This window comes from Marmota monax, unplaced genomic scaffold (genome assembly GCF_021218885.2).
Source record: "Marmota monax isolate L192 unplaced genomic scaffold, Marmota_monax_Labrador192_F-V1.1 WCK01_AAM20220418_F8-fsc00008, whole genome shotgun sequence".
In the NCBI taxonomy this organism is placed as follows: Eukaryota; Metazoa; Chordata; class Mammalia; order Rodentia; family Sciuridae; genus Marmota; species Marmota monax.
Window position 1 is genome coordinate 21689735 of NW_026694432.1, and position 14067 is coordinate 21703801.

Sequence of the window (14067 nt, forward strand, 5' to 3'; positions counted from 1 at the left end):
TAACATTTTTACAGATGAACTGATACAGCGTTGATGTGATCACTCATATCGTTTGCTGCCTGCTTTCTAAGTGCTACTCATTGTACTAAAATATATATATATATATAAAATCTCTTCAGTGATCTGCCCAAGGTCACTTGGCTGGAACCTGACTCTAAGGGTGGCTGAAGTGGGGTTTGAGCTTGTGATTGGAAGCATCTCTGAGAAACTGTGGAGGGGTGGAGTTCTCTTCCACTTCTTGGATCCTGGGGAGCTCCAACAATTGAGGAGGTGACCATAGCCCCAAATTGTAGGAAGCTTCTGGGGTGGGGAGCCGTCCATGATGCAGGAGTACTGAGTGAGGAGGACCCGCCCCCCGGAATGGGGAAGGTGGTCTGTGTGGAAAGGCACCTGGGCAACGGGTACCAGTGATGTGTCTGCCACTGTTCTGACAGCTGTGTTACTCTAGGTAAATTGCTTCCTCTCTCTGGGCTTCAGAACTCCCTTCTGTAAAAGCAGTGTCCCAAACTCAGAAGCCTGAAGGAGCCAGGCAGATCACGTACACAATGAGGCCCACCCAGGGAGGCTGGTGGTCACTCTTTAAGTCTAGGCAACCATTACTGTGCAGGGACCCAGGCTCAGTGTCACCAGGTCCAGTGTTTTCAGGGGAAGCCAGGGTCCACAGCTCGGCATGTGCTCCCCAAACACTGGTGAAAAAACTCAAAACCGGGGCTGGGGATGTGGCTCAAGTGGTAGCGCGGTCGCCTGGCATGCGTGGGGCCCGGGTTCGAGCCTCAGCACCACATGCAAACAAAGATGTTGTGTCCGCTGAACACTAAAAAAAAATAAATGTTAAAATTCTCTCTCTCTCTTTAAAAAAAACAAAAATTAAAAAAAATCATTATGTTTAAAAAAAAAAGAAAAAAGAAAAAACTCAAAATCATGAGTAACATTGGGTGGACCGAATTCTGTTCTGAGTTGCAGACCTTTAACCTGTGGGCCAACCACCTTCAAGTCCCCCGGGTTCTTTGTGGTTCTGTGATTCTCCACGGTGGTGATTCTCTTCAGCATCACCAGGGAACTTACTAGAAATGCAAATCCTGTGGCCCCACCCAAACCTACTGGGAATAGGACCTAACAATCATCTCCTCCTCCTCCTCCTCCTCCTCCTCCTCCTCCTCCTCCTCCTCCTCCTCCACTGGAGATTGAACCCAGGGCGCTTGATCACTGAGCCACATCCCCAGCCCTTTTTTGGGTTTATTTTGAGACAGGGTCTTGCCACAGTCAGGCCTGCCTGGTTGGAATCCCAAGAGCCCCTGGTTCCAAGCTGCAGAGCTGGGTGCTTGTTCACTTTCCTCACCTGGACTTCTGCTCTGGGAAGCACCCATGTAAAGTCTGGCTCAGAAGACCTCGGACAGGGTTGTGTGAAATCTGCAGGCAGAGCCAGGGCCTGGCATGGGGGTGGGGACACACCACTCCCGGGAACTATTAATGCAGTGATGAATTCTCCTTCATCCATTTCTGCTTTCCCGTGGCCTCAGGACAGTCCAAACTGTTATGGGCCAGATGCAGTGGCACACGCCTGTACTTCAAGCAAGTCAGGAGGCTGAGGCAGGAGGATCACGAGTTCAAAGCCAGCCTCGGCAACTTAGGAAGGCCCTGAACAATTCAGCAAGACCCTGTCTCTAAATAAAGTGTAATAAAGGGCTGGAGATGTGGCTCAGTGATTAAATGCCCCTGGGTTCAATCCCCGATACCAAAAAAAAAAGGAAAAAAAAATCTATAAATAAACAAAAATGTGCATTATGGGTCAGTAGATGCAGTTTAACTTCTATTCTGCCACTTGTTATTTTTTAAAAATCTTTTAATTAGCGTATAATCTACATCCAGAAAAGGAAGGTACCATTTGATGACAAATCCATGTAAACAGCACCCAATTCCTCTCCAAGCCTCATCCAGGGTCACCATTAACCTGGCTTCTTGCAGCCTCCGACAGTTTTGCCTGCTTTTATGCTTTATGTAGGTGCAGCCGCAGAGGCGGCCTGTGCTTTGCGTGCCTGGAGTCTTTTGCTCGGCACTGTGGCGATTCATCCATGTGTTGAGCACTGTTGCAGACTGTTCCTTTTTCACTGAAGTATAGTGTTCCATCGTGCTTGGTCTTAATTCATACAGGTGACGAGTGGCAATGCTAAGGGGGCCAATGTCATTGGAATGAGAATTTAATATTCCGCTGCAAGGAGAGGCCCAGCACCCTAGGCGAGGTCCACACAAAACCATATCACATGCAGGGGCCAGGTGGCAGACAGCGTGGGGAAGGTAACTGGCCCAATGTCTTTATGACAATAGTGGCAGGGGTGTAACTGGGTGGGGATGTCCCCTGTTGGGCCGGAAGTGAGGACACATGTGTTGGAGTTCATGAGCTTCCTTGTCTGCAGAGAGCCAAGTTGAAGGAGAATGAGGTAAATAACTCTGGCCATGAGTTTGGCCCTATGGTCGATGAGTCGCTGGAGGACAAGTGAGGACAACTGTCCTATCGTGTGAAGATGATGTGATTTAGTGTCCGTTATTGATGAGCACGTGGGTAGTTTGAAGTTTGGAGGGAGTATGAATATTGTGGAGTTGCCCCTGTGAATGTTCTAGCACATTTGTTTTGAGAATGCGAATGCACTTCTGTTGAGTTTAGGCCTAGAAGTGGAACTGTTGTTATCATTTGGTGTCCAAATGCGAAGTCTTGGTCAATATCACCGGTTTTCCATGACAGTGCACGCATATCTAATCACCAGTAGTATGGAGGAGTTCCCCTGTTTGTGTTCTCTAACACTTAGTGTTTTCTTTCTTTTTAATTAGCCATTTAGCTACCAACATAATGTTTCAATTTTAATTTCCTCAAAGATTGGTTAAAAGGAGCACTTAGCTGGGCATGGTGGTGCATGCCTATAATCCTGCTACTCAGGAGGCTGAGGTAGGAGGATCACAAATTTGAGGCCAGCCTCAGCAATGTAGTGAGACCCTGTCTCAAAAAATGAGAAGGGACGGGGCTGGGGTTGTGGCTGAGAGGTAGAGGGCTTGCCTACCATGCATGAGGCACTGGGATCGATCCTCAGTACCACGTAAAAATAAAATAAAGATATTGTGTCCACCTATAACTAAAAAATAAATAAACAAATAATAAAATAAAAAGGGGTGGTGTGGTAGCTCACTGAGAGAGCACCCTGGGTTCAATCCCCAGTACTGGGTGGGTGGGGAGAGAACTTTTCATAGGGCACTTTTTGGACATTTGAGTATCTTGTGAAATGTCTGTTCAGGTTCCTAAACCATTTTTCTATTGTGTTGTTCTCTTACTTATTGATTGGTAAGAACTCTCTATATATTCAAAATATGGGTCCTTTGTTATATATATATATATATATATATATATATATATATATATATATATATATATATTTACACACACACATATTATAAATATCTTCTCACATTTTGTGAGTTACTTTCACTTTCTTGTGTCTTTTGATAAATAACAGTTCTTGATTTTAATGCAGTCTAATTTATCACTGTTCCCTTATGTTTAGCTCTTTTACATCTGTTTAAGAATGTCTGCAGGTTCACACACGTGCTGCATTTTTCTCTAAAAGTTGCTGTTAGTGGATCAAGGAACTGGGCAACTTACTTGATTTTTCATTCATTCAACAAACACTTCCCTGAGCTGTTGATGGCCTGAGTTGTGCTGGGTGCTGGGGAGGAGGCCCACTTCTCAAGGTAGACAAAGGAGGTAGAGATGGGGGCCTGGCCTGGCCACCTGGAGGGGCCTTGGCTGCCTTTCCAGCCGGGCTACTAATCCTCCACACCTGCCCTGCACGAGGGTCAGCAAGACCCCCCACCCAATGCCACTGGGTGGGTACTGTCACCCTTCCCCCACTGCACAACGTGTGTCCAGGAAAGCCAGGTTTATTGACTGGCCAAGATGAAACAGAAGTGCAGTGAGGTTCCTCTTTCCTCATTTTCCAAAGGGGGACCTGCCCACTGCCTGCGGAGCTGTGAAATGAGAAACAGAAAAGACTTACAAACTGCGTGTTTTGCAGGACGGTCTGTGGCTGCAGTGGAGGGGAGGGCGAGGCTCGGTGAACCTGGGAAGTCACTCCCAGCTCCCAGGGACCCTGTACTTATTTAATTTTGAAAGCGATGCCCTGGGGGATGGGGTGGTGGCTCAGGGGCCTGAGCGAGGCACTGGGTTGGATTCTCAGCAAGAGAAAGTGATGCCCTGGGGTGACCTTGGGAAGAGAGGGAACCCGGGAATATAGCCCGGAAGTATATTCCAGGAATATGGGGTGATGATAGGGACCAGCTGGGGTGGGGACCGTGGTCTCCTCGTATGGCCCATCCTGGCAGTGGCTGATGCCAACTGTCCTTTCGTCCCTGACGACCTCTGCAGTGGGTGCCTGAGTGACCCTTCGCTTTGTCATCTCTAGGACTGGCAACCAGATGCTCACGATGATGGGGGCTTTCAGCTTCTGCTCGTTGATGAGCCTGGCCTCGGGTCTCCTGACAGGTTGGTATGACGCGGGCCCAGGCTCCATGGGCACCCCGGGCTGGCTCTGTGGGCACCCTCCCCCCCCCCCCCCCACCAACGGACCCCTCAGCTCCAGCTCAAGGAGGCAAAGGGCTCAGACCCTGATTTAAAAAAAAAATCATAGAATAACTTCAGAGATGGAAAGGCCTTCGGAGGCCGCCTGCAGCCGACGGGCAGCTGGGTGAGGCCATCACACCTGCCCAGAGCTGCCGGCTGCATTTCACAAGCCAAGGCCTCCTGTTGGTTAGGCCCCCGTGGGACGTGCCCTAGGCAGGGGGTGGAAGCCAAACAGAGGCCCAGTGGCACAGAAGACACCATGGGCTGGGTGACACTGGCCTTTCCTCGCTCTGTCTGGGCCTGGTTAGCTTCTCTGCAAATGAAAGGATTGCAGTGATAACCATCGGGCTTCCTGCCCAGGGGGAAAGTATATGAAGATGATTCTTGAAGGGACTTGGGTCATTTTAGGGCATGAGATTGGCTCAAGCCTGGCCTTAGCTGTCAATAAAATCTGAGATGGGGGCTGGGGATGTGGCTCAAGCGGTGGCGTGCTCGTCTGGCATGCGTGCGGCCCGGGTTCGATCCTCAGCACCACATACAAAGATGTTGTGTCCCCCGAAAACTAAAAAGTAAATATTAAAAATTCTCTCTCTCTCTCTCTCTCTCTCTCACTCTCTCTTTAAAAAAAAAAATCTGAGATGACTGAGTGGACACGGAGGAGCGCTGGCTCTGTGAGCCGACGCTCTGCTCCTGGTGGCCGCCCAGCTAAGCCCCGCCAGCCAAGCCCAGGCTGGGCTGCTGCATTTAGCAAATGGAAACTCAAGGCACCCACTTTTCAAATTCGGAACTAAACCAGCACCCTATATTCTATCTGGCAACTCTACATGGGGACTCTCGGTCTCCAGCTGCCGTCATCGCTGGTATTTACAAGGTGACACCGACTTGCACATTGTCTGGTGGGCGCCTGGGAGCCAAAAACAGAACAGTGGGAAGGACACCTGTGCACTCCTGGGAGAGCAAGGCCAACTCTTTAGGGAGCTGGTGCCTAAAACTACTGGGCAGGGCTGGCGGGTGGCTCCGTGGTGGTTAGTGTCCCTGCCTGGCGGGCTCCAGGCCCTGGGTCCCCTCCCCACACCACACACAAACTCTGAAAAAACCTGGACAGTGGGAGGGGCCAAAAGCCTCAAAACAACCAGAAAGCACCCGCTGAACTGCTGAAGCCAGGCCTGGGGCTGGCTAAGGGAGGCCCCACTGAGCCTTGGGGCCGTCTACAATGCTGTCCAGCTGGGCGGGCTTCCCAGTACCGGTAGATTCCAAGCAGCAGATGAGAGGAGGATAGGTTTCCAGGGGTGACAGACATGGGCAGAAGTTGGAGGTGGAAACACAGAGCCTGGGAGAGGACAAGCAATTGTCAAGAGCCCAGAACAAGAAACGCTTGGGCAGCCAGGCGCAGACCAACAGGCCGGCTGGACACAGGCCTCGAGGCACACGGTGCGTTTCATGGATGGATGTTCCTAACGATGGCTCTGTTTTTTTTTTTTTTTAAATTTTTTAAAAATATTTATTTCTTAGTTTTCGGTGGACACAACATCTTTGTATGTGGTGCTGAGGATCGAACCCGGGCCCCACGCACGCCAGGCGAGCGCGCTACCGCTTGAGCCACATCCCCAGCCCTCTGTTTTTTTTTTTTAAAGTCTCTAAATCTGTCCAGTATCATCTCTTAAGACAAGAAAATATATTTTAAGCCAGGTGTGGTGGTGCATGCTTGTAATCCCAGTGCTTGGGAGGCTGAGGCAAGAGATTGCAGGTTCAAGTCCAGCCTCAGCAACTTAGCGAGGCCCTAAGCAACTAAGCAAAACCCTGTCTCAAATAAAAAATAAAAAGGCTGGGGATGTGGATCGGTGGTTAGGTGTCCCTGGTTTTAATCCTCTGTGCCCCCCACACCACACACACACACACACACACACACACAAACATTTTAGAGAGCTGTTCATCAGTGATAAGGGGAAGCCTTAGTTATCTGGAAAATTCACATAGGCACTAGAGAGGATTTCTGAATAATTTTAGCTTTATGATGAGTGCTGTTTACACCCTGCATGCCAATACCAATTAGAGGTATCAATTCACAAAGAAAAATATCAATTCACAAAGCACATGCCTTCTCTTGTTAATCTTATTCAATACACTGGAACCAATCATAATTTAAAATGCCAAGATAGCTGGGTGCTGTGGTGTGTACCTCTAGTCCCAGCTCCTCAGGAGGCTCAGGCAAGAGGATTGTTTGAACCCAGGAATTAGAGGCCAACCTCAGTAATACAGTCAGATACTTGTCTGTCTTTTTCTTTGGTATCAGGAATTGAACCCAACCACTGAGCCACATCCCTATTTTGTGTTTTGTTTAGGAACAGTGCTCACTGAGTTGCTTAGAGTCTCACTAAGTTGCTGAGGCTGGCTTTGAACTCATGATCCTCCTGCCTTAGCCTCCCGAGCTGCTGGGATTACAGGCGTGCGCCACCATTCCTAGCTAGACCCTTGTCTTTTAAAAACCTCCCCACATATGTATAGGGATAAACCCAAGAGGAGCATTTTCTGGCTGCAAATAAAAGGTCAGCACTCACGACATGTCACACACGACGTGTTCTGGGAAGTTCACCTGACTGCAGAGCCAAGGGACCCCGAGGGTCAAGCTCTCTAGGCAGAGACTGGACAGGAAAAAGAATAGGAATAAAAGCAAGTGATTATAACTATCCTTTCTACATAAGTGGTGTCTGTTTTAAAAATTATTTTTAGTTGTCAACAGACCTTTATTTTATTTATTTGTAAGTGGTGCTGAGGAGTGCACCCAGGGCCTCACCCATGCCAGGCAGCGCTCCACCACTGAGCCACAGCCCAGCCCCCACAGGGGGCTAAGTTGAAGTCTGGGAGGTGTTGAGGCTGGTGAAGACTGACCGGCCAGGGCGTGTGGGGAGTCTCCGTCCATGGTGGCTCTTGTGTTTTGAACGGGTCAGTTTTTGAGTGAGGCACAGGCTGCCATGGCCCTTCTGCTCATCTTGGGAAGGGTGTCAGAGCTGGGGGCCGCCGAACCTGCTCGGCATCGTCTGGACCCTTTGGCAAATGCTGCTCTTGCCCGTTCCTTTTAGAAAAAGTCCACAGAATTAGTGAAACGGGTCCAGGAAGGACAGTGCTTCCACTTGCCTGACCCCAAAGGTGGGCCCCACGGGTTTCTGTTGAGACCCCAAAGTTTACGCACAGTATCTTTTTTTTTTTTAATATTTATTTTTTAGTATTTGGTGGACACAACATCTTTGTTTGTATGTGGTGCTGAGGATCGAACCCGGGCCGCACGCATGCCAGGCGAGCGCGCTACCGCTTGAGCCACATCCCCAGCCCTACGCACAGTATCTTGATTCATCTTGAGATCATAAAGGCTGCGCTCCGAATGTTTTAACACCGAATTATCATTTGTTTAAGGTTTGCTTCTAAGACTCAAAATCTGGAAAGCACCTCATGAGGCTAAATATTTTGAAGATCAAACTTTCTGGGAGGTAAGATTTTTTTTTACCAACTCACATGATAGCTTCTGAGTGGATAAGATTAAAAAGATATCTGGGTGCACATGTGAACGTGGTGTTTATCAGACAAAAAACCAGGTGAACAGCATCTGGGAGGGGCAAATCCATGGTGCACGCCCATGAGAGGTGTGTGTGTGTCGGTGGGAGCTGGTAAAGGTTATCATCACCCCAAGGCCTCGATGTCTCTGAAGGTCAGGGAGGAGAGAAGAGCCACTGGCCACACTTGCCCTCCCCATCTGGATGACTAAGCAGGCAGAGATAGTAGGACAAGAGGGTGATGGAACCTGCAATGTAGGAGCCGAAGAAACCCCAGGGGCCCAGGGGCCCATGCGGCTGGCTCCCCGCCCCCCCTTTAACAGATGCTCAGAGTGGAGGCGTGGCCAGTGTGGCCAGTGGAGGTGTGGCCGGTGCAGGCCCTCACAGTGAGTGACAGCCCTGAATCTAGAACACAATTCTGGATAAATTAGAGTGGACACAGGGAAACATGTAGAATAGGAATCTGGGGTCTCTTAGCCAAAGGATTCAGCACTTATAGGACTCAAGGGCTGTGGCGGACTCTTACAACGTAGCTTTCACGGTCGTGACTGCTCTAGAAAGGAGGTCAGGATCATGCCTGTCGCCCCACTGCCCTCCTCCCTTAGATTCACACCCCCAGCGCACACAGCACTCTGATGTGTGTCCTTGGGAAATCAATCCTCCAATCAGTGCCATGGGCAGGCTAGGCAAGCAGGGTCAGTATGGCCAAGGGAGGCTGGCCGAGAGAGGTCAGGTGAAGGCCCAGCCTCATGCCTTGTGAGCAGAAGAGGCACCAGCTCTTCTCCCAAACCAGTCCTTCCTCCACCAACCTCCAACACACTGACCACGAAGGAGACACAGAAGCAGCTTTGCTGTGGGCCTGGGCAAGTGTGCTGTCAGGGAACAAGCAGGGGGACCTTCAGAGAGAACAGCCTCTCCTTCCTCCTTCCCTTCAAACAGCTTTATTTAGATACTACTGACATGCCATGGATTACATTTACTTAAAGTATACACACAATTGGGTACATTCCACATGTCTATGACCCCATCACACAGTCAAGACAAGGAACACGTTCATCACCCCCAAACATTTGCCTCTTTGAAATTGCTCACTCTTTATCCCTCCTTGTTCCATTCCCTGGCACTTGCTCAACTACTTTCTTAGTTTGCTTTTGCTTTTTCTTCTTTTTCTTTTTTCTTTTCTTTCTTTCTTTTTTTTTTTTTTTTGGTACTGGGACTTGAACCCAGGGGTTCTTTATCACTGAGCTACATCCCCATCCCTTTTTGCATTTTTTAAAAGTTTGAAACAGGGTCTCACTAACTTGCTGAGGGTCTTACTAAGTTGCTGAGACTGGCCTCAAACTTGCAATCCTTCTGCCTCAGCCTCCTGTGTCGCTGGGATTATAGGCATGCACCCCAGTGCCCAGCTGAATAATTATCTTTCTTCCTATCTCACTAGGCTGTATGAAGATCAAATGAAGCAATAATATTTGTAACAACATCCTGGAAAACACAAACCACTAAGTGAATGTGGAAGTTTATCACTAGGGGTTTAGCCACCCAGGGAGGGTTGTGTGAACACAGTAGCTCTCACAGAGCAAGCCTGCTGTTTCTGATTTTGTGCTAGATGCTTTTCAGCATCATCAGATTTTATCCTCACAATAAGCTTGCATGAGGGCGAGTATCCCAATTTTAAAGATAAGGAGATTGGGGCTGAAGGGGTTTAAGTAACTTGTCCAAAATGACAGCTAGTAGATGGAATGAGAGGAATCAGAACAGATGTCTCTTTGGCTCCAGAGACACCACATATGCACGTGCTGCGGGCAGCCAGCAGAGAACAGCTCTTCTGCCCACCACCACTTGGGCGGTCGGCTGATTTATTTTCTTGTAGCTCAGTGGAACCATTTATTCAGAATAATACCATTTTCAGCTTGCATTTGAAAGCCAAATAACCATTAAAGAGGCAAGGATTCAAACTTGCAGAGCTCATAAATCCAGAGGTGTTTTTTTGTTTGTTTGTTTTAACTGTCCAACAAGACATTTTAAACATTATTGGATACCCTTATTGTACTTCATCAAACCAGTTGGAGTTGAAAGGACCATTAAAACTAGCTCCGGGGCTGGGAGTGGGGCTCAGTGGTAGAGCATGTGCTTTGCTTCTCTGAGGCCCTGGGTTGGATCCCCAGTGCATAATAATAATGATGATAACGATGATAATAATAATAAATGAAGCTAGCTCAGCTGTTCCTTCCCTAGGGGCTCACACTTTGGTGCTGTCTGAGAGGGGGCGTCCATCTCGTCCTTGTCTGGTTTGTGAACACATACGCATTCATGCACTAACTTATTCCCTTACGTGAACTGCTAATCTGTGACAGACATTTAAGTTCTGTGAGACCAACTTAAGGAAAACAGTTCTGGGTCTCAAGGACACAGATGTGCTAATCTTTTGTTTCCCTGTAGTCATGGTGATTCTCAATCGATACTGATTTATAAAATTCAGTTCAGAACATATTTTTTCATGGGTCTTGTCTTTGCTAAGAGAATGAGCCATCTCTCAGCTCCTTCAGTTCTTTATTTCAATTAATAAACCATGGACTTTATTTCATGCTTTGCAAAGCACACAGATCCCCTGACATCTACTGTTTAAAATTAACTCCACAATCAACCTTTCTGAAGTCGGATGAGGAGCTTTTTTGTGAGTCTACAGAGGGCAAACTCCTGTTCTGAGCATGGTGAGGAGGACCCAGGAAGTGGGGCTTAAGCACTTAGCTGGGAGGAATCTTTGCATGTGCACAGATCTACCTAGTAAGGACTGTCACCCTGGCAGTAGCTGCTGGAAGAATAAGAGGAAGGAGGTCATGGGTTGGGGACGTCACGGAAAATCAACTTGAAGTTGCGCTGGACTGGGCTAGGCAGCCGGAACTGAGAGGCCCTCCAGGGGAAGAGACCATTTGCGAGGACAGATGGAGCGTGCAGCAGCCCGGCTCGGTGGAGTCTGTGGAAAGGCTGTGAGGTGGCTTGAGCCCTGGTGACTGGAAACTCCCAAACTGGAGTGGGGCAATTTTGCCATAAAATGAAAGTTTTAGGGGCTGGGGATCTAGCCCAGTTGGTAGAGTGCTTGCATCACATACACAAGGCCCTGGGTTCCAATTCCCAGTATCAGGGAAAAAAAAAAGAAAGTTTTGCACTCAGTAGGGTGGCAGGACCAGCGTGCAGGGTGGACAGTACGCTGTGGATCATCCACGGGCTTCTGACTGCAGTATCTGCAGCACCACACCAAGAGGCCGCTGGTGCTGCAGGTGGAGCCCAGGGCCTTGGTGTGTTCAGCATGTGCTCTGCCACCGAGTTACACCTCTAGTGCCTGGAGGTCGCTTTTTAAATGATTTTATACCAAGAAATATAAATATCGGTACCCTCTGGACCCAAAAATGCAGCAAAATGTGTTGAGTTCCTCTTGCTGTTTTAATGCATAATTTTTTAAATTTTGCAACTTAAAAAACCTAGCCTTGCCACACTGGTATCACCCTCTTCTGGTTTTAAATAAATGTTCTAAGCACACAGGAGGGTCCAATAAATGGTTGTCAATGGAAGGAGAAAAGCCAGCTTTTAAAGTAGGAAAATAGATCAGGAGCCTGCGGTGGACTTTTCTGGTCTCAGAGGCTTAAGAGCTCTGTTCTGGAAGGGGCTCTGCATGCTGTCCTTGCTCACCGGGCAGGCGGAGGCCTGGGCAGTTCACATTGTTGGGCTCCATTTTTTTTTTAATCTATAAAATGCGATCGGGGCTGGGGATATACCTCAGTTGCTTGCCCCACATGCACAAGGCCCTGGGTTCAATCCCTAGCACACAAAAAAAATTCTTTTAAATAAAAATAAAATGAGATCAAACTCCACATTCTAAGAACGCTCTGGAGGGCTGAGGCTGTAGCTCAGTGGTGAAGTGCTTACCCTGTATGTGTGAGGCACTGGGTTCAATCCTCACCACACATTAAAAACAAGCAGATACTGGTGTTCACCTACAACTAAATAAATATTAAACAAAACAAAATGCTCTGGAGTCAGCCAGACCTGGGCTCTCCCATGTTCACTCGCGTGAGCTTGTAGAACACTGGCCTCCCCTCTCTGCAGTGCAGGTAGTGCTAGCAACTCTCTCACTGGGTAGTTGTGCCCTGACTGATCTGTAGGAAATGCCCCCAAGGTCAGCACCCCATCTCCAGCCAAGGACTGTGACCCAAGGTCACAAAACATGCAGCGCGGCTGCTTGGCAGCATGGCAGGCTGACCCAGCACTAAAGAACTTGGTGTCCTCGGCCTACAGAAGAGGACACCCGAAGGAGACCTAAGGACTGGCACCGAGAAGAGTACTTCTCCCTATGAGGCCCAGTGGGCGATGCAGAACAGTTTCGACAATTTCAACTATTTGCAAAATGTGACAAGAGTGAGCGCCCAGGGCTGAGGATGTGGCTCAAGCGGTAGTGCGCTCGCCTGGCATGCGTGCAGCCCGGGTTCGATCCTCAGCACCACATACAAACAAAGATGCTGTGTCCGCTGGAAACTAAAAAATGAATATTAAAAAATTCTCTCTCTTAAAAAAAAAAAAAGAGTGAGTGCCAAGTTTCCATTACTAGAGGTTTTCAAACAAACGCCAAGTGACTATTAATCTAAATGCGCCAGGTATGCTGAGGCACACCTGTAATCCCAGCAACTCAGGAGGCTGAGGCATGAGGATCCCAAGTTCAAGGCCAGCCTGGGCAACAAAATTTTAAAAAAGTGTTCAGGGGCTGGGGTTATGGCTCAGTGGTAGAGCGCTTGCCTAGCACATGTGAGGCACTAGGTTCAATCCTCAGCACCACATAAAAATAAATAAAATGGGCTGGGTGTGGTGGCACATGCCTGTAATCCCAGGGTTTGGGAGGCTGAGGCAGGAGGATCACGGGTTCAAAACCAGTCTCAGCAAAAGTGAGGTGCTAAGCAATTCAGAGACCCTGTCTCTAAATAAAATACAAAATAGGGTTGGGGATGTGGCTCAGTGGTCGAGTGCCTGCAAGTTCAATTTCCAGTACCCAAAAATAAATAAATACATAAAAGTATTTTGTCCATCTACAACTAAAATAAACCAATAAAAAAATTAGGTTCATATAAGCTTCAAGAGTTCAAGCCACAGCTGTATGAAGTGGTGCACCCCTGTAATCCAAGCTACTGGGGGCAGAGGCAGGAAGATCGCTGATTGAGGCCAGCTTCAGCAACTTAGTGAGAACTTGTCTCAAAAAAAAAAAAAAAAAAAAAGAGGGATAAAACTGGAATCAGTATGAATATAAAATGTAAGAGGACCAGGGTTCATCTCTAATATAAATGCTTGCTTTGCTTTTACAGTTTCCTCACTTGGCTGCTGGATTTTAAGCAAAAGCATCCAAGAATAACACGACAGACTGATCTTGGAACCAAGCCAGCTTCCTGTCCCTGGTGCCCATCTTTGTACGCGATGTCACTACAGCAAGGTCTTCTTATGTTGAATAATGGCACAAGGTCAGAGATGGATTTGACATTAAAAAATAAAAGACTGAAAACTTGCTTAAGTAGTAATTTAATGATAGTTTCAAATAATATCATTTCATTAAAGATGATACTACCAATATTTTTGGTTGCAGACACATAATTAAGGTTTTGGTTCAATTCTATTAACAATCCTTAGATTCTTTCTCATGCTCAACAGAAGGTGCTAGCCAGGTAACTGTCTGCAGCAGCAGAGCAGAGATACGAACTGGGAAAATGAAGAACTCACTCACATTCAGTCCTTGCAAACATGCTCTTAGCCCAGCACTCTGAGCTTGTCCTGAATTGCACTGTGGGGACAGAGGCTGGGGTCAACAGTGGGGTGGAGATGGGCTGCCTCAGGATTGAACTAGTTACCTGACCTTGAGGAAGAAGTTTCCATGGT

General features: G+C 48.0%; 1 protein-coding gene across 3 annotated transcripts in view; it reads left to right on the forward strand.

Moving 5' to 3' along the window:
* Nucleotides 1-13700, forward strand: part of LOC124075360 (RH-like protein) — a 38384-nt gene extending 24684 nt beyond the window's left edge. For all 3 annotated transcript variants that reach the window (XM_046418893.2, XM_046418895.2, XM_046418892.2), the window contains 3 exons: nt 4449-4528; nt 8018-8091; nt 13503-13700. In XM_046418893.2, the coding sequence (XP_046274849.1) occupies nt 4449-4528; nt 8018-8091; nt 13503-13529 (181 nt within the window). In that variant the 3' untranslated portion in view covers nt 13530-13700. The remainder of the gene's footprint in view (nt 1-4448; nt 4529-8017; nt 8092-13502) is intronic.
* The last annotated feature ends 367 nt before the right edge of the window (nt 13701-14067 follow it).